Source organism: Eubalaena glacialis, chromosome 9 (genome assembly GCF_028564815.1).
Source record: "Eubalaena glacialis isolate mEubGla1 chromosome 9, mEubGla1.1.hap2.+ XY, whole genome shotgun sequence".
Classification (NCBI taxonomy): domain Eukaryota; kingdom Metazoa; phylum Chordata; class Mammalia; order Artiodactyla; family Balaenidae; genus Eubalaena; species Eubalaena glacialis.
The window spans coordinates 38201207-38223792 of NC_083724.1; the positions used below are offsets into that span (position 1 = coordinate 38201207).

Sequence of the window (22586 nt, forward strand, 5' to 3'; positions counted from 1 at the left end):
AGTCGCAGGTAAGACAAAGCCCACTATGACTTACAAATGGAACTTCTCCTCCCAGACAGGATTCAGGTTCCCAAAAATGGTCTTGGTACGCTTCTTGGTTTTGCCCACTTGCACAGTCACATAAGGGTCACTGGATCCTGTCTTGTCCTTGGCTTGTAGGCCCTGGGCACACACCACTGCAACCCAAATGCACATAGAAGGAGGCTTCAGAGTACACTCCAGAAGTCATAAGCCCTCCAAAGTATGACTCATATTTCCCATTTTAGAGCAGCCTCTATCTGCTCCTTGCACAGGAGCAGATTTTCTCACTCCTCCACATCTATCCTTAGCCCTAAGCCACGAGCCTTTCCCTCAAAGCCTAGCCCAAGAATCCTACCTCCCCACTGGACCCTAACTGACCACTTACCCCTACACTTACCCCAATAGGTCCTTATCTGCTCTGATACATGCTTGCTTCAGCCATATCCACCCAGTTAGTAAATCACTGGTTAACTATTCACTGATCTCCTGCCTGTCCCCTTACCCCCACCCTCCCCGCTCTTATAATATCAAACTGTTAACCAAGTCTATAATATCAGACTGTTACCAAATCCTTGTAACAGTCATTCATATTGTTTGCAGGTGCCAGTCTTGCCTCTCCCAGCGCCCCCTGGCATCAGAGTCTAGGAGAGGAGCAGTGATGAATAATGAGGCCCTCCCTCTTCCTTCATTCTGTGCTCCTTCTCCCCAGCCCCTGCTCCCTCACACTCAGGATGCTTCTTCCCCAGGCTCCTCCCCATAGCCAAGGCCCTCCTGTCCTCTCAAACTCTGGCCTGCTCACCAGTTATGGTAATCTTGGCCGACCATTTGGAGGTGCCATCCAGCACACTCTGCTTCACTGTTTTCATCTGTTGCACATGGGCAACTTTGCTCACATTGAAGACATCCTGGATAACTTCAAAGATCTCCGGCTTATTCCGCTCTCGGATCTTCATGCGGTCCTTCATGGCCATGATAATGTTCTGTGTCCGGTCTTCCGCTCCATGTTTAGAGCTCTTTTCTGCAGCCCCTGAAGAATGGCCAGAGACAGAAAGTAGGGTAACCAACAGGCCACCTACCAGACCAAGGATCAGGATGAAGAGTGGGGCCTGGGAGAGGTCACTGAGCAGTGGGAGAAGCTTAGGAAGACACTGGTATGTCTCTGGGAAAAGCTGAACTCTGTGGGGCCTGCTAGAGTTTAATGCCTAGCCAGTGGAGTTTAAAACGCAACGCAAAGAGTAGCAAAAAGTTGATCATCGTTATGGGGGTGTATTATTCTATTCTCTCTATTTAGATGTATGTTGAGTTTTTCATCAAAAAAGAAAAACAAAAAATGTAGCTCCGTCTGCAGTTGGCTTTGTCTTTCTTCCATCTGCATGCTTGTTGAGAGATACCCTCCAAGTCTAAGGCCAAAATATCAAAATGGGTATCCCAGTTATCAGGCAGGGGTTGTGGATGGGCACAACAACTCCACCAATCTCACCCAAATGCCAAGCCATGATACAGATCTCAGAATTCGTCACAGCACATAGCTGGGTTCTGCCCCATGGCTCCAGTGTCTTTAATCTCAGAAAATAGTGTGGTATGGTGAGAAAAGTATGGCCTTTGGTATCAGACAGACTTGAGTTCAAATCCTGACTCCACTACTCCCTGCTGGGTAAGTAGGTTTCTTCTAAGAGAAGAGAATGTCACTTATCTCTCAGGATTTGTAATAAGCATTATATTAGATAGCATATATAAAGCATCTAGCCCAGTGCCTGCCATCTAGCACTAGGCTAGATGCTTTATTTATTGAGTAATAAACAGTCCCTATTATTGTTACCATCATTATTATTCTGGCAAGGCCAAGGGCCATTTTCACCAGCCATGACCCCAGCCAGCTCATCTCAAAGGTCAGTAAGCTTCCTCTGCTGTCCTAAGGATTATAGCAGAACACAGACTCCTCCAGTATATTTCACCAATCAGGGCATTGGTGTATTTCTCAGGGCAGAGGACCCATCCTTCCTTTATTGGTCCTGCAGACTGGCTCTTAACCTCTCTCCAGTCTCCAAAGACTTAGGCCTTAACTACAAAACTTGGAACGAAGGACAAAGGTCAACATCTGCATTCTAACCCTGGGAGGATGGAAAGCAGGTTTTCTGTCCAGTGAAGCCTACAGAAGGGCATTTAATTCCACTCTGTGCTTCACAGAAGCCTTAGTCAGAAGATATTTTCTGATAAATGAAAAATGACCTGGGCTGCAACCTACTCTTGCCATTTAGCATATCCCATGCAATGCTATTTACCTGGACTGGGACCTCTGAAAGGCTCTTAAAGGGAAGAGACACCCTGGCTACAGAGCACCATTTCAGAGGCTTCCAGCAAGCAGCCTATGCAGCCAGCTGCTAGTTCTCGCAATTAAAGCAGGGGCCTGCTGGCACCTGTGCTTGTCGCCCCCTCATGATGGATTTGGGCAAAGTCATCACCAGCACCCAACTTCTGCTATGTTCTGCCTGTCTCTTCATGTCTACTATAGCCATGCCACTGGCACCAATCTAGCGTTCTTCAAAGAAAGACATTTTAAGTCAACAATTCCTCGAGGCTTCTTCCTGGGCCCCTTTTATGTCACATATCTTTCCTTGGGATAATGAAGTGCTGTTGAGTCTAAAGGTGACCTTCCTTTCTCCTACCACAATCCTTGAAGCTTTCATTGCTATGGCTTGGCTCTGAGTAACACCTGAAGACCTGGAGGGGCGAGAAAATACTTTTCCACATCCCACATCCCCTACCCCTGCTCTTCCTGGGGTCTAGCTATAGCAGTGCAAGCCCAGCAGGAGTGGAGCAAGGAGATAAGAACTTGGAGTGCTACCACCTCCTGTGACAGAGACTTGTTACTTTTCCTGCTCCTGTTTTCCCCATTCTATGATGGGAGCACAAGTCACATATTTAGCAAGGGCCTTGGGAGTGTGGCACATTCTCCATCTGGACCTCTGCCTAATCCATTTGAAACTTCTGTTCTTGGCACTGTTGTCTAAATGCTCCAACTATAAGCAAGGAATAAATTCCAGCTTCCCTGAGCCCTAGGGTCTAGACCTCAGGAGGTTCCTCTGTGAGGCCTAGAACCTCACAGAACTCTCTCTTCTCATTAGTTTTAAACATGCTCTAGTCATTTGGGCTGATTAAACATGCTCTAGTCATGTGGGCAATATGGCCACCATGGTGTGTACAACACTCAAGCATAGCCTCTGGGATCATCTGAATCTTGGAAGGGATTTTTATCTCCATCAGAGGACCACAGAAAGTTCAACGGATTTTTCCTAAAGGTGCTTAAGAGAGTGCTATAAGACCTGTTATTTGGAATGGCGATGTCTCTTGACTTAGGACCCTACTTTCTCTAAAAAGGAAAGAACTTCAGAATCAGGTAGAATAGAGGGATGAGGTCCCAGCCACCCTAGCTCTTTGTTGCTAGACTATTTTGGAGAGGCCCTGCTGCCCATGTTCCCCACCCGTCACCCCACAGGGACACTCACGCTGCAGGCAGTCGGCATTGAGCAGGTCCTGGCACTTCTCGTGACACTTGACTCCACACTCGCTGCAGCGCATGCCCTGCCGGGCAATGCCCCAGAGCAGGCCTTCACACTCATAGCAGTAGGTCGGGGTAGTGGCCGTCCAGACCTCAAAGTTGTGGGGTGTGGTGCACGAGATGGGATAGATTAAGGCCTGCAGGGTTTTCTTATACACATGGGATTTCTGAAAGACACATATCCCATCACCCACCAGCGACTTCAGTTCTCTGCTGGGAGGTACCAGAACTAAGACCCTTGCAGGGCTCTCAAGGCCCCGGTTTCTCCTCTGGCAATTGAGGAGATGCTTTAGCTTGGCCCAGCCCACAGCCCAGCCTGGCAGAAAGAAGCCCTCCACATCATGTGCTCCTGGTCATCCAAGATAGGTCTGACCTGAATGCTGGGCCTGAGCCTTGTCCCAGTATTCAGGCTTTTTTAGGGAAACAAAGGGTACTAAGCTTACCATAAAACCCTGACATTGGTGGTCACATACTCCAACGTGAGATTAAGGTTTACCCCTGGTCTGGACCCTTGCCTCTCCCAGTGTAGAAAACTTGATCTTATCTGTTTCATTAACAGAGTGTGCCCAACACTTTTGAATTCCCAGTAAGTTTGGCTACAGAGATGTTCACTGGACCATAGGCCAGTGGACTCTTGAAAGCCCATGGGTCACTTACCAGCTCTTCATCCTTGAGAGAGGTGCGTGTAGCCATTGCAGAAGTAATTCCTGCCTTCCGGGACTGGACCAATGACTGTGAGAGAAGACTTGTTGTCAGCCCTGGCTACTACCAAGGGCTAGGCAAAGCCCTGGGGAGGGAGTTTCAGTGACCAAAGCTATTTGATGATAACTCACTATGTTCTCTCTATTTTTACTGTCATTCACAGGGGATTGCCATGGATAATAGGTAATAAGCACCTGAGGTTAATATCCAAATCCAAGGCCCTCAGGGACTGTTCTAACAATGACAGAACAGCACTTCTCTCAGGGTACCTATCATCCAAAGAGTTTTTAGGTATCTGACCCCACAGAAACTCCTTGTTTAAAGGAAGGCAAAGGAAAATGAAAAGTTTAGCATTACAGTCCGAAAGAGGTCATTAAGAATAGGATAGACACACAACTCTGACAGAGTCACAGTCAAGAACCATCACTGGGAACTATGATTCTATACTATATCCTCTATTCTCTGGTACCACCCCCTACCCACACAATCCCAGGAAGCTGTGGAGGCCAAAAGCCCAAATGAACAGGGCACTTGAAAGTGAAAGGGGCAATGTAGCCTCATTGAAATCAAGCAGGGTAGGGGTTTAAATGTGGCAGCTATGATGCCCTGCTAGCCAGGCTCTTATATAGAGGGGCCCATGAATCTGCCAAGCCCAAGATTCAGGGACAGCCCCTGGAGAGGCACATGGTTTCCCTAAAGCAGGGACACTAGGCAGACAGAAGTCACTGTATCAGCCTAAGCGGGCAGAACAGTTGGGATGTGCCCAGGTGACTTGGGATATGGACTCTTATAAAGCACAGAAAGGGGCTCTGGAGACACTTACCATAGCCTGTGCAGAGGACAGCAGAGAAAGGAACAACATGATGTTAAAGCCCCACAAGGGCATGAAAGCTTTCAGAGACAACTGAGAGGTTTCTTCCCTATAGTCCAAAGTAGGAAACATGTCCCAACCCCCTCTGCCTCTATCCACTAAAAACTGTCTTCAACCCAGACAGCTGACCAGGGTCCAAGGACTAGAAGGCGAGTTATGCCATAAAGCGAAATATGGGCAAGGTTAAAAGACAGAGGAGGGGAAACAAGAAGTGAATAAGATATTGCTATCCAATCAGTTAAATAAAAAAAAGCTGGTGAGCAAGGAGGGAGAAGATGAGAAAAAGTAGGAAGAAAAGAAAGGAAGAAGAGAAAAAAGAGGAGATGAAAGACATAATAAAGAAGAGATGACATCAGAATTTATCTTCATCCAACCAGCTTGATGAAGAGTTGGTGGGAAAAGAGGTGCATTAGAAAGGAGGAAAAAGGGAAAGATATACAAATAGCAGGGGGAAGAAGACGGAAAGAAAGAAATGATGAAGAGAAAATGGCAGAGGATACTTCTACTCAGTCAATTAAGTAGGGAGAAACTTGTGGAGAAAAAAGAGCACAGTATGGAGGAAAAATCAAAAAAGGAGTGGATAGAAAAAACAAAATAGACTGAATAGGGAGAAAAAAAGAAGAAAATAGGAGTAGAAAATGGTAATAAGAAAAAGGGTTCAAGTCTTACTGAATATCTGGCTCCGAGACTCTGAGATGACCTGGGTACCACTCTACCCCCACTACTCACTAAACTACAGAAAATTCCTTGAGCTGATTCTGCCTTAGGAGGTATGAGCCCAGATAGGAGCTTCTGGTCATGCTGGAGGTCCTGAGATCAGCTTTAACTCCTAAGCCTGTTTCAATTCAATTCCACAAATTGTTATCACTACCTCCCAATGCTAGACAGGAGGGTACAGAGATAGTCTAGAAAACCTATGTCTTGGGAGACTTCACTTGACCTCCAAGAAGGAGTCACATTTGTCATGCCCATCACACACGAATCTCAATTATCTAGGTCAGGACCAGAGGATGTTTCCATTACAGGTCATCAGAGAAGGCTATAGAGATACATAGAGGAGATGAATAACTAGAAGATGACCCTGGAGCCCAGCTTGGAGGGTCCAAGCTACAAGTGTTCTAGTAGGAGCTTCAGCTAATGAAGAACCTGGGGCTCTGACAAGGGAGTGAGGTAATGTAAGGTCCTACTGAAGCCATCACTAAGACTCAGTAAAGCTTTAAATGATTGATCATCAGACTAATACTTGTCACTAAAGGCCCCACTTCCAGTCCTGAAAGCTTGCCAAGTCCCAATGGGGGATATCCCAAGGCTACAGCCTAAGCCTTCACAAGAGTCCTTACTCACCAGATCGCTGACAAGTGGCAGTGGCTTCTTTCTGCGTAGATCTGGCATGCTGTCAATGCCATAGAGCCCTCCAGCTGGCCTGAGGAGAGAAGAAAATATATCAGGACCTTTAGTCTCACCTTGAGTTACTGGCAGTTCAATGTTCCATCCTCCTTGCTCATCTTCTCCTCAGAGGAAGATGAACTGACCTCCACCGTGTGCCTTTAAGAGGGGTAAGGAGGACAGAAAGTGAGTGAAATAAAGCCATGGGATGACAAACAATGGAATCTGCTCTCAGTGTCTCCTTCTGAGGTTTTAGCCAAGGATTGAGAGCTCTTTTATCCCACTGTGCCAGTCCAAGGCTCCTTTGTTTATTTGAAGGCCCTTGTGCTCAAGAAAGCAAGGTGGGAATTGGTGGTTAGGATAACTCCTCCTTACACTCAGGCCAGACTCAAGATAAGTCTTTGCTGACCTGTGCTAGAACAGAGCCCACAGGAAGAGCTCTACAGAAGAGCTGCTGCCTAGGTGAGCAAGACTGACAAACAATAACATGTAGAAGGAGACCTTCTCCAACCTGAGTAAAAGAGTCACCAGTTCTGTCTATCCAAGCCTCCTGAAGAAAAAGGGTCTCCACGGAAAGAGGAGCCTGCATAATCAAATGGAGGCAGGGGAAGTGGATGAGAGACTTCCAAAAGATCATTTGGGGGAAAAAAGACCATTTAAGAAGGAAACAGCAAAGTGCCTCAGAGTCTGCCCTAGCCCTATGGTCACATCAACAGGGACCAGGAAAAAATTACAGCTGGAGAAACTTGAGATTTCTAAAACTTTTATACCTTTTCTATACTTACTAATTTTGTTGTTGTTTGTCTGTTCCTCCATAACAATATGCAATAAAAATACAGAGAATTTCCCCAAAAGAACACCCTTCCCACCTTGAGATAACCTGGATTTCATCCCCAACTCTTCTACTAGTTCACTACATGTCCTCTGCCAAACTTCCTTCCTCTCTTTGGGTCCTGGTGTCACTTCCATAAAATGAGGCGGATGAACTATAAAACCTCTCTGACCTTTTGGAAGCTATTCTGAGCTTCAATTAAAATAACTCATGTACTTGGTTTTAATGAAAGCAACGAGGTGGGGACAGCAGGGTGGGTGGGTTGTACACCACAGCTGGTCTGAAAAGAGAAATGTCACAGAAGAATAAGTGTGTACTGCCAGCTACATAGGCCAAAAATGGAGCCACAAATTGGGTCAAGGCCAGGAATTGGAACAGGCAACCCGATATGCTGATTTCTAATAATCTAGCTTCCTGAATACAGGCAGTGAACTTTGTTCTCAATGAGACTACCACACCTATGGTAGATCGAAACTTGTGACAACTTCCAAGGACTAAGCTGAAGGACGGGAAAGAAGACAGCAGGGAGGCGTTTAGAAAATCACTGCATGGCTCCATTCAAAAATAGCCTGGATATGTTCCACTGGCATGTATGGATTTTAAAAGTATTTGAAGAAAAAAGCTAAAGCCCTGAAGAAGGGCTGTTGAAGAAGCAACTGGTGCCACAAGTTTTTGGCTAATTCTGAAAACTATAAAATGCACTCCTTAAGCCGAGAAGTTTTTTTTTGCAACACAAGTGAGCTTTTGACAAAAGAAGGGTGGCTCTTTCACATGTTTAGCTCTTGCTATATAAAAGACAAATCACAAGGAAAAGGAGCACTTGAAAATATAGTAGATAACTTTATGATCTAATCTCTTCTCTTCCCTGGTGACGAGGAAGAGGAGGCAGCCACTGAGCATTTTGATGTCCGAAGGCCTTTGTGAGACAAGGAGGGAAGGAACGTTCTCACGCTCCTGAGGAGTGTATGTGCGGGTGTGGGTGGCGCAGGCGCTTAAGCGCTCTTCTCTCTTAAGCACAGTCAGTGAGTTACAGGCAGCAGTCGAGCAGTTTGAAATGCCTCTCTGGTGCGATCACATGGGTCTGAAACTCCCAGACAGACAGAACACACAGAGCTCCTACGGGACTCTACTTACGTCTTCACTACAGTGGAATGGAATAAGTAGGTGACTCACAACAGCTGAAGCAGGATGGAGCCCAGGGAGTAATCTAATCAGCAACACTATCAACAGTGGAATAGAAGGAAACTGTCTCTAAACGCAGATGTGTTTCTAGTTTCCTCATTCCCATACATAAGGGGTATATCACCACTATGATGCAATACATCAGAAATTCCAGAGGTAAGGATAGGGGAGCCCCAAAGTTCCCTCCCCTGCAAAGCACTCTCTTCTGTCTCTGAGGAATCAGTCTGCAGAGTTCTCTCCTCTGCCCCAGAGAACCAAGCAGTCTCTACAGTGGAATCTCTTCCTTCCCCAGAATCCAGCTGATGAAGCTGTTTCTCCTGCTTCCCAAGGGAAAAGCTAGAAGCAGCATAAGATCCACAGAAACCTTGTAGTACAAAACTTACCCTTCTGGGAGCCACTGGGGCAAAGAGGTATCACCATCATCTGCAATCTTTAAAGAGAGAGAGAGGAAAAAAAGTTAGATCCTGGGAGAGACGGGAGATTGCCATATTTCTTTGGTCAAGCAGTGAGCAATAAAGTAGGAAGCTCAGAGCAGTGTAGGTCACATACACCACGTGGTGACATAACCAGCCTGATGTGTAAGCCAATTCCATGATCAGCCAGGGCAACAAGCAGGCTGCTGAAATGAGTGGTACTTCACCTCCCTTCTCCCCAGTGAATAGGGAGGATATAAGGCCAAGCTCACAGAGATCCCAGGACTAAGGTCCACTGGGAATGTGAGAGCTGCCAGAACTTACAGGCCCTCACACAACCCACTGGTATATATAATAGTAAGCCAAAGCCAGGAGAAGGGTCCATGCAGGCTTCCACGCCTCACTAAAGCAAAAGGACAATTTCACATGGAGTCCAGTCTTCTTCCAGCTATATTCCTAAGTTCTGTTGGCTGCCCCAGAGTCAGACCTGGTCTTTCTGGATTCCTATCTCATCTTGTGATTTGACTTGGCCTAGGTTCCTTGAAGCTCTAACTCACTGACACTGAGTACAGTCTACATTTGATAAGCTCTATTTAACAAGAGAACCCAGGTCAGATTAGACACTCGGATTATTACTCTGGTGAATTTTATGAGCTCTACAATAAGAAGTTGAAAATTGAGGCACCAAATAACTCAAGGAAGGAACCATTAGAAAACACGTTTTAAAGGTTTCTGTAAAAAAAACCCGAAGCAAATCCTTCAAGCAGTGTACAGAGAGAGTTCCAAAGCTGCCAGGGCTCTCCAGAGAACCAATGGTCCATGCTGTGAACCAATGGTCCATGCTGTTTAGGCTCAACAGACCTAGTGCTAGCGGGTCTGGGGCTTCCCATCCCTCCTTGTACCCCTCCACTCCCAACAACTTCCCTGCCTCCTGAGACCTGGGTCCCGCTAACTATCCTGAGCAAATGAGCTCCAGAACAAGGGAGGCAGAAGTAAGCTGTTAAGCTCTGGACAGGGGGCGAAGTTTTGGGAGGGCTAAAGATGGGAGAAGTTACAGACAAAATGAGGCGAGAGTACAAAAAGGAGAGGTAGGACAGGTTAATGAGTGATGTAAAAGTGGGTAAGAATGACTCTGGATCAGCAGTAGGCTTAAGATGAACTTTGGATTTAAGACCCTTTTCAGTAAGACCCTTCTCAGGTTGCCTGTACTCTAATCAAGCCTATCTGTCTACTGCCTACAGCCCTTCATGACCACGTTTCGCTGCTTCTGCCTGCTGCCCTGGTTCTATGAGTGGGATGATATGGTAGAGGGAGGGCCAGGCCCAAAAGGCAGCCAGAAGTGGTTGAATCAAGCCTCCTAAGGTTCCTGTGAGGGGTAGCCCATCCCTAAATCCCCAGATCCTACCAACCAGAACTTATCCTCCCTTTGGAAACAGTCACCGCACTGAGCAGATCTTTATTTCCTACCTAGAATTAGATGTTTGCCAGAAACCACTGGGCTTAAGGAAACAAAGTCACAAAAAAGCCTTTGGCAGCCAGAGTTCACAGGCTCAGATCATACACATTTCCTGTGCTTAGAGCGGACAATGGGTCTGCAGAAGCCTGCAGACACAGCATAGAGCATGCACACGCAGGGCACAGAAGGAGGGCCAGGGGAATGAGAGGAGGTCTAGACAAAGTGCCTATAGGAGGTACATTCTTAGACACCACTTGCACCTGAGGAAACATAGGTGAGCACAGATCCTGCACACAGAGCTACAGAACATGTGCACACACCCATCTGGGGGAGGATTCAGTATTCACTAGGGCCCGAATCACTGGCAAAGCAAACCCTTACTGTCTTCAGGAACCAGTGCTTGCAGGTACAGAGCATTAGTATACCATGCATTCACATGGCATGGGGAAACCACATCACAGGTCTACAGAAGCTTGTGCTCAGAGAGAGGCTAGGAAGCCTGCTCAGAAGCACAAAGCACACATTTAGGCCCCAGGCAAGAGGTACAAAAAGCCTACAGAAACTCCTGCTCTCAAATACAAAGTGTGTATGCATGCTGGGCTCAGCAAGGGTTTACAGCATATGCCAATCTGCAGCAATAAGTAGAAAATGGACACACACTGTGCAAAGTAGGAAAAGAGGAAGGCAATCAGTACCTGGCGGAGTCAAAGTGAGCACAAGTATAAGCACACACATGCTACATTGAATGTGCACCATGCTGGCACATACATTCTCACACTGCTCCAGGGATGTCTGCAGGAGCACACACAAGCATGGAGCATGCACACAAACTGCTTTCAGGAAAAACAGACTAGCTGCACGAGCCAAAGCTCATGAGGCACAGATCATAAGCACACATGCGTACACACACACACACACACACACACACACACACACACACACACACACTGTGCTCAGGAGGGAGAGGAGAGAACTGACAACAAAAAGGGCCCTAAAGGGCCAGAGCACAACCTGAAGGGCTCCTCGCTTTCCTTCTGCAAGGAGAGAAAGAGCAGAAAAAAAGGGCAGAGAGGTTAGTAGATTCAGTTGTAAGTCAGCTAAACCTCATGGGACATGGAGGAGAGGGAGATGTCCTCTGAACAACTGGGTAGTTCACAGAGCCCAGCTCCCAGAATCCTTACCTCCTGTATTTGCTGGCCCCTGCTTTTCAGTTGAGAACCCAGATTTGGCTACAAAAACCAAAGGACAAAGTCTACCTGGGAATTTCAGTCACCCTTTCTCCCCTTTCCAAAGTGGTCTGCATGCAGGGTCAGGGCCACAAGACCAGCTTTGTTTGTTACCAAGGGTCACTCCAACAGGCCATCTGAACTGACTGAACACAGAGTGGGTTCCTTCCTCAGAAGCTACATCAGTTCACTCTGAATCTGGGATAAGTCCGCAAACCCCAAAGGCCTGGTAGCTGAGCTCTTTCCATTTTGTAATACAGTCTTGGCCACGTGTTTGCCCAACAAGCCCTGGCTTTCCCAGAGCCTAAGTTAAGTTAGGCCAAGTTAAGGCCTGGAATTAAGGCCAGGACCAGGATACTCAATGGCCATAGATTTGGAGGCACCAACTGGCCACTGCCCTATCACAAGTCACCATGATCTGGACAATAAAACCATAACTGCAATCCCAGGCTTGATTATCTACCAAATCCAGAACAATATGTCAAAGGAAACTGACACTTCCAGAAGGACCCAAGCAAGCCACAGGAGAGGAAGAATAAAGTCCAGAGATTATTCCTTTCCTATTCGTCAGAGACTACACTGCCTTCTAGGCCACATGTGCTTCACGTAGGCTTCCTTCTCTAAGGAAAGTCCATTTACCTGGGCCCATCAGCTCCCCTTCTCTTTTTTTCTCATCCCTTTTAAAGACCCACTGATATTACATAACAAGTAGAAGGGAGAATCATGGAAACTAACTCATAAGTTCCCGATTTTTCAAGCTACTTCTGATGACCTAATGGGTCCCCTGACCTGACAGAAGAATGAATTCAGGAACAGGAATCCTCCAAAACAGTGCAGCTTCAGAAAAGTGGGTGAGATAAAAAAGACACTTCCTGGAAAGGGGACATGTCTCTTCCACATCTATTCCCTACTTCCTTATAGCACTCTATTCCCTTTGAAAAAGAAAACTAGGCAAGGAACACTTTAACTGACCCTGTGACTCAAATTGGAAAGGATTCTCTCTTCCTCCACTATCTTAAATATCAATACATTGTACACATCATGTCAAAGTTACTTCGATTGCGTCCTTCTGTTCTTCCCAGAGTTCCCCATAATGCCTAAAGAAGAAAATTCAATCTACTGACAAGGCCGTCAAGGCTCTCCATGACCTGGTCTCTTGCATCTATTGGGTGAGCACAGACTGATTCTTAAGACTTAGCTCAAAACAAAAATTAATCTGCATGTGGGCTCCTCAGTTACTGAGTTATTGTAATCCTGTCTCAGTCCGTGGGGAGGGAAACAGTCTCAAGAGGTGAACTACAGAAGCACAAAGGCCTTTTTCTCTTTTCTCTTTTCCCTACAATGTCCTCTTTCATATGGTACATTTTTAACTTGTGCTCGTCATTTTACCCTAAGGACCAAAGCTGAGCTGGCTTGAGAGGAGATTGTGTCTGTGGTTAAGAGACCACAGATTAGTGTAGGGAAGTGCATTTTGTGGTCCATATGGAGTTTTAACTTGGAGGCTAGCTTATTGGGTGTGTGTTGTTTGAGGGTTCCTTTCATTTTCAGGCACATAAAATGTCTTGGCACCTCTACCATGGCGCAGGGTGCTCCTTTTGAGAGTGTTTTCCGAGAAGCTTTAGGTAAGGGTGACCAGGCAGGGCCAAATTGTGTTGACGGGCTCCATGCACAATTAAAAGACAACAAAACAGTTCATGTTGACATCAGATGGAGGGCGTCTGGGAATCTTTGATCCCCATTTGAGACTTCTAAGTGTCTTCCTCCCTTTCCAACATGAAAATTCAGTAAACTTGAAAGAAAATCATCTGTGAGTTCCTTCAAGTTGTAACTCATAGTTGTGATAATCCAGAGGGAATATGCACTGGTGACTTTAAAGGCTACAATCTTTGACAGTCCCAAAGCAGTGCAGCTCTGTAGAAGGTAGTGGAAGGAAGTTTTCTTTCTACTTTGTTGAGGAAATTACTTAGGAATTTAGATGGGTAAAGGGTACCCTTGCCTTATTCCACTTTCTTATTTTCTTAGCCCCCTTTCCTTTTGAAATGTTTAACTGATTTCATGTCATAGTAGGGAATGCATTCTCCATCCCCATCCTTTGCCCTCCCAGGAAGTCAGCGTATTGATCATTTTTTGGGGCTTCCCCTCCAAAGGACCTTTTTCTGCACTGGAAGCCTCCACACCTAGCTCTTTGTTTTGTTACTGCTGTGTTTAGATTAATTTGGACAGATCTTTGTGCCACACAGGAATTTTTTATTTTTTTAAGAAAAATCTATAGGTGAAAAATTACTAATGAAACTGTGTGTGTGTGTATGTGTGTGCAACATAAAAGTACAGTAGCACCTAAGTAACTTGAATCTTGGTTCCTGTAAAACTGCAAATTGATGTGGTACTAATAAAAGAATAAAAGACTTAGCTCAAATATTAATGCCTCTATGAAAATTTATCTGCCTTCCTCTCAAAAACAGAATTAGATGCTTCTCTACTATGTATACATGGTACCCATGCTTTTGTACTGCACACTTCTATGATAGTATGTTGTTAGTATGTTTCATTGTTAATTGTCTGTATAAACATCTCCCTTTATACACTGTGATTTTCTTGAGAGCAAGAATTATATATACTGTATTATTTCACCTTTGCAGTCTGAGGGTTTAGCACATCTAGCGTTTTTCTGTAGTAAAAGGAACTTGAACTTTCAGGACTTAGAGAACAAGAGCCTTTCTAAGAACATGTGTCTTCCCTCCCATCAGAAAACGTGCACAAGCTTTTTAGATAGCCTCATCCACCAGAGGGCAGACAGCAGAAGCAAGAAGAACTACAATCCTGCAGCCTGTGGAATAAAAACCACATTCACAGAAAGATAGACAAGATGAAAAGGCAGAGGGCTATGTACCAGATGAAGGAACAAGATAAAACCCCAGAAAGACAACTAAATGAAGTGGAGATAGGCAACCTTCCAGAAAAAGAATTCAGAATAATGATAGTGAAGATGATTCAGGACCTTGGAAAAAGAATGGAGGCAAAGATCGAGAAGACGCAAGAAATGTTTAACAAAGACTTAGAAGAATTAAAGAACAAACAGAGATGAACAATAAAATAACTGAAATGAAAAATACACTAGAAGGAATCAATAGCAGAATAACTGAGGCAGAAGAATGGATAAGTGACCTGGAAGACAGAAAGGTGGAATTCACTGCTGCGGAACAGAATAGAGAAAAAAGAATGAAAAGAAATGAAGACAGCCTAAGAGACCTCTGGGACAACATTAAACACAACAACATTCGCATTATAGGAGTCCCAGAAGGAGAAGAGAGAGAGAAAGGACCCAAGAAAATATTTGAAGAGATTATAGTCAAAAACTTCCCTAACATGGGAAAGGAAATAGTCACCCAAGTCTAGGAAGCGCAGAGAGTCCCATACAGGATAAATCCAAGGAGAAACACACGGAGACACATGGTAATAAAACGGGCAAAAATTAAAGACAAAGAAAAATTATTGAAAGCAGCAAGGGAAAAATGACAAATAACATACAAGGTAACTCCCATAAGGTTAACAGCTGATTTCTCAGCAGAAACTCTACAAGCGAGAAGGGAGTGGTATGACATATTTAAAGTGATGAAAGGGAAGAACCTACAACCAAGATTACTCTACCCGGCAAGGATCTCATTCAGATTTGATGGAGAAATCAAAAGCTTTACAGACAAGCAAAAGCTAAGAAAATTCAGCACCACCAAACCAGCTCTACAACAAATGCTAAAGGAACTTCTCTAAGTGGGAAACACAAGAGAAGAAAAGGACCTACAAAAACAAACCCAAAACAATTAAGAAAATGGTCATAGGAACATACATATCGATAATTACCTTAAACGTGAATGGATTAAATGCTCCAAAAGACACAGGCTTGCTGAATGGATACAAAAACAAGACGCATATATATGCTGTCTACAAGAGACCCACTTCAGACCTAGGGACACATACAGACTGAAAGTGAGGGGATGGAAAAAGATATTCCATGCAAATGGAAATCAAAAGAAAGCTGGAGTAGCTATACTCATATCAGATAAAATAGACTTTAAAATAAAGAATGTTACAAGAGACAAGGAAGGACACTACATAATGATCAAGGGATCAATCCAAGAAGAAGATATAACAATTATAAATATATATGCACCCAACATAGGAGCACCTCAATACATAAGGCAACTGCTAACAGCTCTAAAAGAGGAAATCGACAGTAACACAATAATAGTGGGGGACTTTAACACCTCACTTACACCAATGGACAGATCATCCAAAATGAAAATAAATAAGGAAACAGAAGCTTTAAATGACACAATAGAACAGATAGATTTAATTGATATTTATAGAACATTCAATCCAAAAACAGCAGATTACACTTTCTTCTCAAGTGTGCACGGAACATTCTCCAGGATAGATCACATCTTGGGTCACAAATCAAACCTCAGTAAATTTAAGAAAATTGAAATCATATCAAGCATCTTTCCTGACCACAATGCTATGAGATTAGAAATGAATTACAGGGAAAAAAACGTAAAAAACACAAACACATGGAGGCTAAACAATACGTTACTAAATAAGCAACAGATCACTGAAGAAATCAAAGAGGAAATCAAAAAATACCTAGAGACAAATGACAATGAAAACACGAGGACCCAAAACCTATGGGACGCAGCAAAAGCAGTTCTAAGAGGGAAGTTTATAGCTATACAAGCCTACCTAAAGAAACAAGAAAAATCTCAAGTAAACAATCTAACCTTACACCTAAAGGAACTAGAGAAAGAAGAACAAACAAAACCCAAAGTTAGCAGAAGGAAAGAAATCATAAAGATCAGAGCAGAAATAAATGAAATAGAAACAAAGAAAACAATAGCAAAGATCAATAAAACTAAAAGCTGGTTCTTTGAGAAGATAAACAAAATTGATAAGCCATTAGCCAGATTCATCAAGAAAAAGAGGGAGAGGACTCAAATCAATAAAATTAGAAATGAAAAAGGAGAAGTTACAACAGACACCGCACAAATACAAAGCATCCTAAGAGACTACTACAAGCAACTCTATGCCAATAAAATGGACAACCTGGAAGAAATGGACAAATTCTTAGAAAGGTATAACCTTCCAAGACTGAACCAGGAAGAAACAGAAAATATGAACAGACCAATCACAAGTAATGAAATTGAAACTGTGATTAAAAATCTTCCAACAAACAAAAGTCCAGGACCAGATGGCTTCACAGGTGAATTCTATCAAACATTTAGAGAAGAGCTAACACCCATCCTTCTCAAAGTCTTCCAAAAAATTGCAGAGGAAGGAACACTCCCAAACTCATTCTATGAGGCCACCATCACCCTGATACCAAAACCAGACAAAGATACTACAAAAAAAGAAAATTACAGACCAATATCACTGATGAATATAGATGCAAAAATCCTCAACAAAATACTAGCAAACAGAATCCAACAACACATTAAAAGTATCATACATCACGATCAAGTGGGATTTATCCCAGGGATGCAAGGATTCTTCAATATATGCAAATCAATGTGATACATCATATCAACAAATTGAAGAATAAAAACCATATGATCATCTCAATAGATGCAGAAAAAGCTTTTGACAAAATTCAAAAATTTTGTCAAAATTTGACAAAATTCAAAAAATTCAACACTCATTTATGATAAAAACTCTCCAGAAAGTGGGCACAGAGGGAACCTACCACAACACAATAAAGGTCATATAGGACAAACCCACAGCAAACATCATTCTCAATGGTGAAAAACTGAAAGCATTTCCTCTAAGATCAGGAACAGGACAAGGATGTCCACTCTCACCACTATTATTCAACATAGTTTTGGAAGTCCTAGCCACAGCAATCAGAGAAGAAAAAGAAATAAAAGAAAACAAATTGGAAAAGCAGTAAAACCGTCACTGTTTGCAGATGACATGATACTATACATAGAGAATCCTAAAGATGCTACCAGAAAACTACTAGAGCTAATCAATGAATTTGGTAAAGTTGCAGGATACAAAATTAATGGACAGAAATCTCTTGCATTCCTATACACTAATGATGAAAAATCTGAAAGAGAAATTAAGGAAACACTCCCATTTACCACTGCAACAAAAAGAATAAAATACCTAGGAATAAACCTACCTAGGGAGACAAAAAACCTGTATGCAGAAAACTATAAGACACTTATGAAAGAAATTAAAGATGATTCAAACAGATGGAGAGATATACCATGTTCTTGGATTGGAAGAATCAACATTGTGAAAATGACTATAGTACCCAAAGCAATCTACAGATTCAATGCAATCCCTATCAAATTACCAATGGCATGTTTTACAGAACTAGAACAAAAAATCTTAAAATTTGTATGGAGACACAAAAGACCCCAAACAGCCAAAGCAGTCTTGAGGGAAAAAAACGGAGCTGGAGGAATCAGACTCCCTGACTTCAGACTATACTACAAAGCTACAGTAATCAAGACAATATGGTAGTGGCACAAAAACAGAAATATAGATCAATGGAACAGGATAGAAAGCCCAGAGATAAACCCACGCACCTATGGTCAACTAATCTATGATGAAGGAGGCAAGGATATACAATGGAGAAAGACAGTCTCTTCAATAAGTGGTGCTGGGAAAACTGGACAGCTACATGTAAAAGAATGAAATTAGAACACTTCCTAACACCATACACAAAAATAAACTCAAAATGGATTAGAGACCTAAATGTAAGACCGGACACTATAAAACTCTTAGAGGAACACATAGGAAGAACACTCTTTGACATAAATCACAGCAAGATCTTTTTTGATCCACCTCCTAGAGTAATGGAAATAAAAACAAAAATAAACAAATGGGACCTAATGAAACTTAAAAGCTTTTGCCAAGCAAAGGAAACTACAAACAAGACGAAAAGAAAACCCTCAGAATGGGAGAAAATATTTGCAAATGAATCAATGGACAAAAGATTAACCTTCAACATATATAAACAGCTCATGCAGCTCAATATTAAAAAAACAAACAACCCAATCCAAAAACGGGCAGAAGACCTAAATAGACATTTCTCCAAATAAGACATACAGATGGCCAAGAAGCACATGAAAAGCTGCTCAACATCACTAATTATTAGAGAAATGCAAATCAAAACTAAAATGAGGTATCACCTCACACCAGTTAGAATGGGCATCATCAGAAAATCTACAAACAACAAATGCTGGAGAGGGTGTGGAGAAAAGGGAACCCTCTTGTACTGTTGGTGGGAATGTAAATTGATACAGCCACTATGGAGAACAGTATGGAGGTTCCTTAAAAAACTAACAATAGAATTACCATATGGCCCAGCAATCCCACTACTGGTCATATACCCAGAGAAAACCATAATTCAAAAAGACACATGCACCCCAATATTAATTGCAGCACTACTTACAATAGCCAGGACATGGAAGCAACCTAAATGCCCATTGGCAGACGAATGGATAAAGAAGTTGTGGTACATATATACAATGGAATATTACTCAGCCATAAAAAGGAACGAATTGGGTCATTTGTAGAGACGTGGATGAATCTAGAGACTGTCATACAGAGTGAAGTAAGTCAGAAAGAGAAAAACAAATATCGTATATTAACGCATATATGTGGAACCTAGAAAAATGGTACAGATGAACTGGTTTGCAGGGCAGAAATTGAGACACAGATGTGGAGAACAAACATATGGACACCAAGGGGGGAAAGCAGGGGGTGGGGCAGTGGTGGTGGTGGTGGGATGAATTGGGAGATTGGGATTGACATATATACACTAATATGTATAAAATGGATAACTAATAAGAACCTGCTGTATAAAAAAATAAATAAAATAAAATTCAAAAACAATTTAAAATAAAAAAGATAAAAATAAAAAAAGAACATGAGTCTTGCCTAAGAGAAAAGATAGGTGTCTTAGCTAATAACCTGTACCATTTTCCAGACCCCAAAGCTGTACTAGTCCCTTCAGTTTGTCCCACCCACCTGACAAACATTTTCTTGTTTAAAAAAACTTTTTCTTGTTAGGAATCAAATTTTTTGTGCTTCCTAACTGCCTAAAATGCCTTAGGATTTTTCCACTCAGATTTAGTTTTCAATTTAAGTGACATATGTCTATATAACACCTTCTTTGCAGGAAAATTCCTGACCCCTAAGAATGATCTCACTCTTCCAGATAGTCCACCTTATAAGGAAGTGACATACTTCCTCATTGTTAAAACAATCTTAACTCCATTACTTGGGAGTCAAAAGACTTGAGGCACTCATCTTATCTGAGCCTGCATTTCCTTATCTGTAAAAAGAGGATAAGACCTGCAATCTCCCAGGGTTATTGTGAGGATTCATCTCTTAAATACTTATTGAGAACGTACTGCACATTAGGTACTGTTCTCATGCTGATGCAGCAGTGAACCCTGATCTTGAGAAGTTTCTATTCTAGTAGGAGGAGCAGACAACTAATAATGATGATGAAGATGATGATAGTAGCTCACACCAAGTGAACACATTACACATCTGGCATTTTATTTGAGTAAGCTCATTTATTTCTCACAACAACCCTACTGGGTAAATACTATTATAATCTCCATTTTCTGTTGATTAAAATGAAGATCAGAGATGTTAAGAAACTTGCCTAAAGTCACAGCAAGTGGCAAAGCCAAAATTCAAAACAGGCATTCTGGTTCCAGAATCTGGAACTATGTGTACTGTATCATGTATGATGGGGACTCTGCTGAAAAATTCAGGTAAGGGGAGAAGATATTGTCCTCTGTGGTGATGGTATGCTATTAAAATTTTATAAAAGATTGTCAGGGAGTCCTCCTCCATAAAGCGACATCTAAGCAGAGACCTGAAAGAAATGAGTAAAGAAGCTATTCAGAGTGGTAGAGAAAAGTATTCCAGTCAGAACATACAGCAAGTGCAAAGCCTTAGGCGAGAGCATGCCTGGTGTGAAGGAACAAGTTTGCCACAGAGTACCATTTCAAATAGGGCTCTACAGGCCCTTATAAGCACTTTGGCTTTCATTCTGAGTAAGACAGAAAAATCACTGGAAGGTCCTGAACAGAGAAGTGATATGATCTGACTCACGTTTTATGAGGATTACTCTGGCTGGGGAGAACAGACTGTAGAGGGACAAGGGTAGAAGCAGGGAGATCAGTTAGACTACCACAATCATCTAGACAAGAGAAAATGGTGACTTAGATAAACATGTTAGTGGTAAGATTCGGGATTTTTTTTTTTTTTTTTTCTTATAAATAGGGTAGATTCTCTTAATGGCACAATGCTGATGAAACAGAACGAGGGTTAGCCCTTTCAGTGTCTATATGGATGCAGCCTGAGATGGGTTTTTTTTAATTATTATTTATTTATTTATTTATTCATCTATTTTATTTGTGGCTGTGTTGGGTCTTCGTTTCTGTGCGAGGGCCCTCTCCAGTTGCGGCAAGCGGGGGCCACTCTTCATCGCGGTGCGCGGGCCTCTCACCATCGCGGCCTCTCGTTGCGGAGCACAGGCTCCAGATGCGCAGGCTCACCAGCTGTGGCTCGCGGGCCCAATTGTTCCGCGGCATGTGGGATCTTCCCAGACCAGGGCCCGAACCCGTGTCCCCTGCATTGGCAGGCAGACTCCCAACCACTGCGCCACCAGGGAAGCCCAAGATTCGGGATATTTTTTAAAGGCAAAGCAGGCAGAATTTACTAACTGATTGGATATGGGTTGTGAAAGAAAAGAAGTCAAGAATGACTCTATGTATTTGGGCCTGAGCAGCTAGCTGCAAGAATGGAGTTGCCATTTACTGGTAAGGAAGACTATAGGGGGGGCTTCCCTGGTGGCGCAGTGGTTAGGAATCCGCCTGCCAATGCAGGGGACACGGGTTCGTGCCCCGGTCCGGGAAGATCCCACATGCCGCGGAGCGGCTAGGCCCGTGAGCCACAACTACTGAGCCTGCACGTCTGGAGCCTGTGGTCCGCAACGGGAGAGGCCGCGACAGTGAGAAGCCCGCGCACCGCGATGAAGAGTGGCCCCCGCTCGCCGCAACTGGAGAAAGCCCTTGCACAGAAACTAAGACCCAACACATCCAAAAATAAATAAATAAATTATTAAAAAAAAAAAAAAAAGGAAGACTATAGGAAAAGTCAGGTTTGGCAGGGCTTACGGAGAAGGATCAGAAGTTTGGTTTTGGATACGTCAAATCTGAGATGCCTATTCACATGGAAATGTGGATGTTAAGTAGATGTGGAATCTGCTGTTCCTGGACAATATCTGGGCCAGATATAAATCTGGGAATGCTTATGAAAATCATGAGATTGAAACATATTACCTAGGAGGTGAGTATAAATAAAAAGTAGTAGTCGGGATTGAATCCTGGGATACTACAAGGTTGGGAAGATAAGGAGGGACTAGCAAAGATGACTTGAGAAGGAATGGTCAATAATGTTGGAGGGGAACCAAGACAGAGAGGTGTTCTGGAAGCCAGGTGAAGAAAGTATTTCAAAAAGAAGAAATCAAGGGACTTCCCTGGCGGTCCAGTGGTTAAGATTCTGTGCTTCCAACACAGGGGGCGTGGGTTCGAAACCTGGTCGGGGAACTAAGATCCCACATTTGGCGTGGTGTGGCCAAAAAATTAAAAAAAAATAAAAGAAAGAAATTGAGGCATATGAATAGACTAAAGATCAATGGAATAGAATCGGGAGTCCAGAAATAAACTCTTACATTTATGGCCAGTTGATTTTTGACCATTCGATGGGTAAAGCATGTTCTTTTCAACAAACGGTGCTGAGATAACTAGACATACACATGCTTAAGAAGGAAGTTGGACCTATCTCACACCATATACAAAAATCAACTCAAAATGAATCATACACCTAAATGTAAGAGCTAAATAAAACTATAAAACA

At 43.1% G+C, this 22586-nt stretch overlaps 1 protein-coding gene across 2 annotated transcripts in view; it reads right to left on the minus strand.

The window, feature by feature from the left end:
- The window catches only part of UNC13B (unc-13 homolog B), a 234059-nt gene that overhangs the window by 28948 nt on the left and 182525 nt on the right, over nucleotides 1–22586 (minus strand). Inside the window, exons 2-8 of one of the 2 annotated variants that reach the window (XM_061200299.1) lie at nucleotides 11434–11456; nucleotides 8937–8983; nucleotides 6498–6576; nucleotides 4238–4312; nucleotides 3528–3747; nucleotides 821–1048; nucleotides 35–176 (exon numbers count right to left, since the gene is read on the minus strand). In XM_061200299.1, coding sequence (XP_061056282.1) covers nucleotides 35–176; nucleotides 821–1048; nucleotides 3528–3747; nucleotides 4238–4312; nucleotides 6498–6576; nucleotides 8937–8983; nucleotides 11434–11456 — 814 coding nt within the window. The remainder of the gene's footprint in view (nucleotides 1–34; nucleotides 177–820; nucleotides 1049–3527; nucleotides 3748–4237; nucleotides 4313–6497; nucleotides 6577–8936; nucleotides 8984–11433; nucleotides 11457–22586) is intronic. The other variant, XM_061200300.1, reaches the window with a different exon arrangement.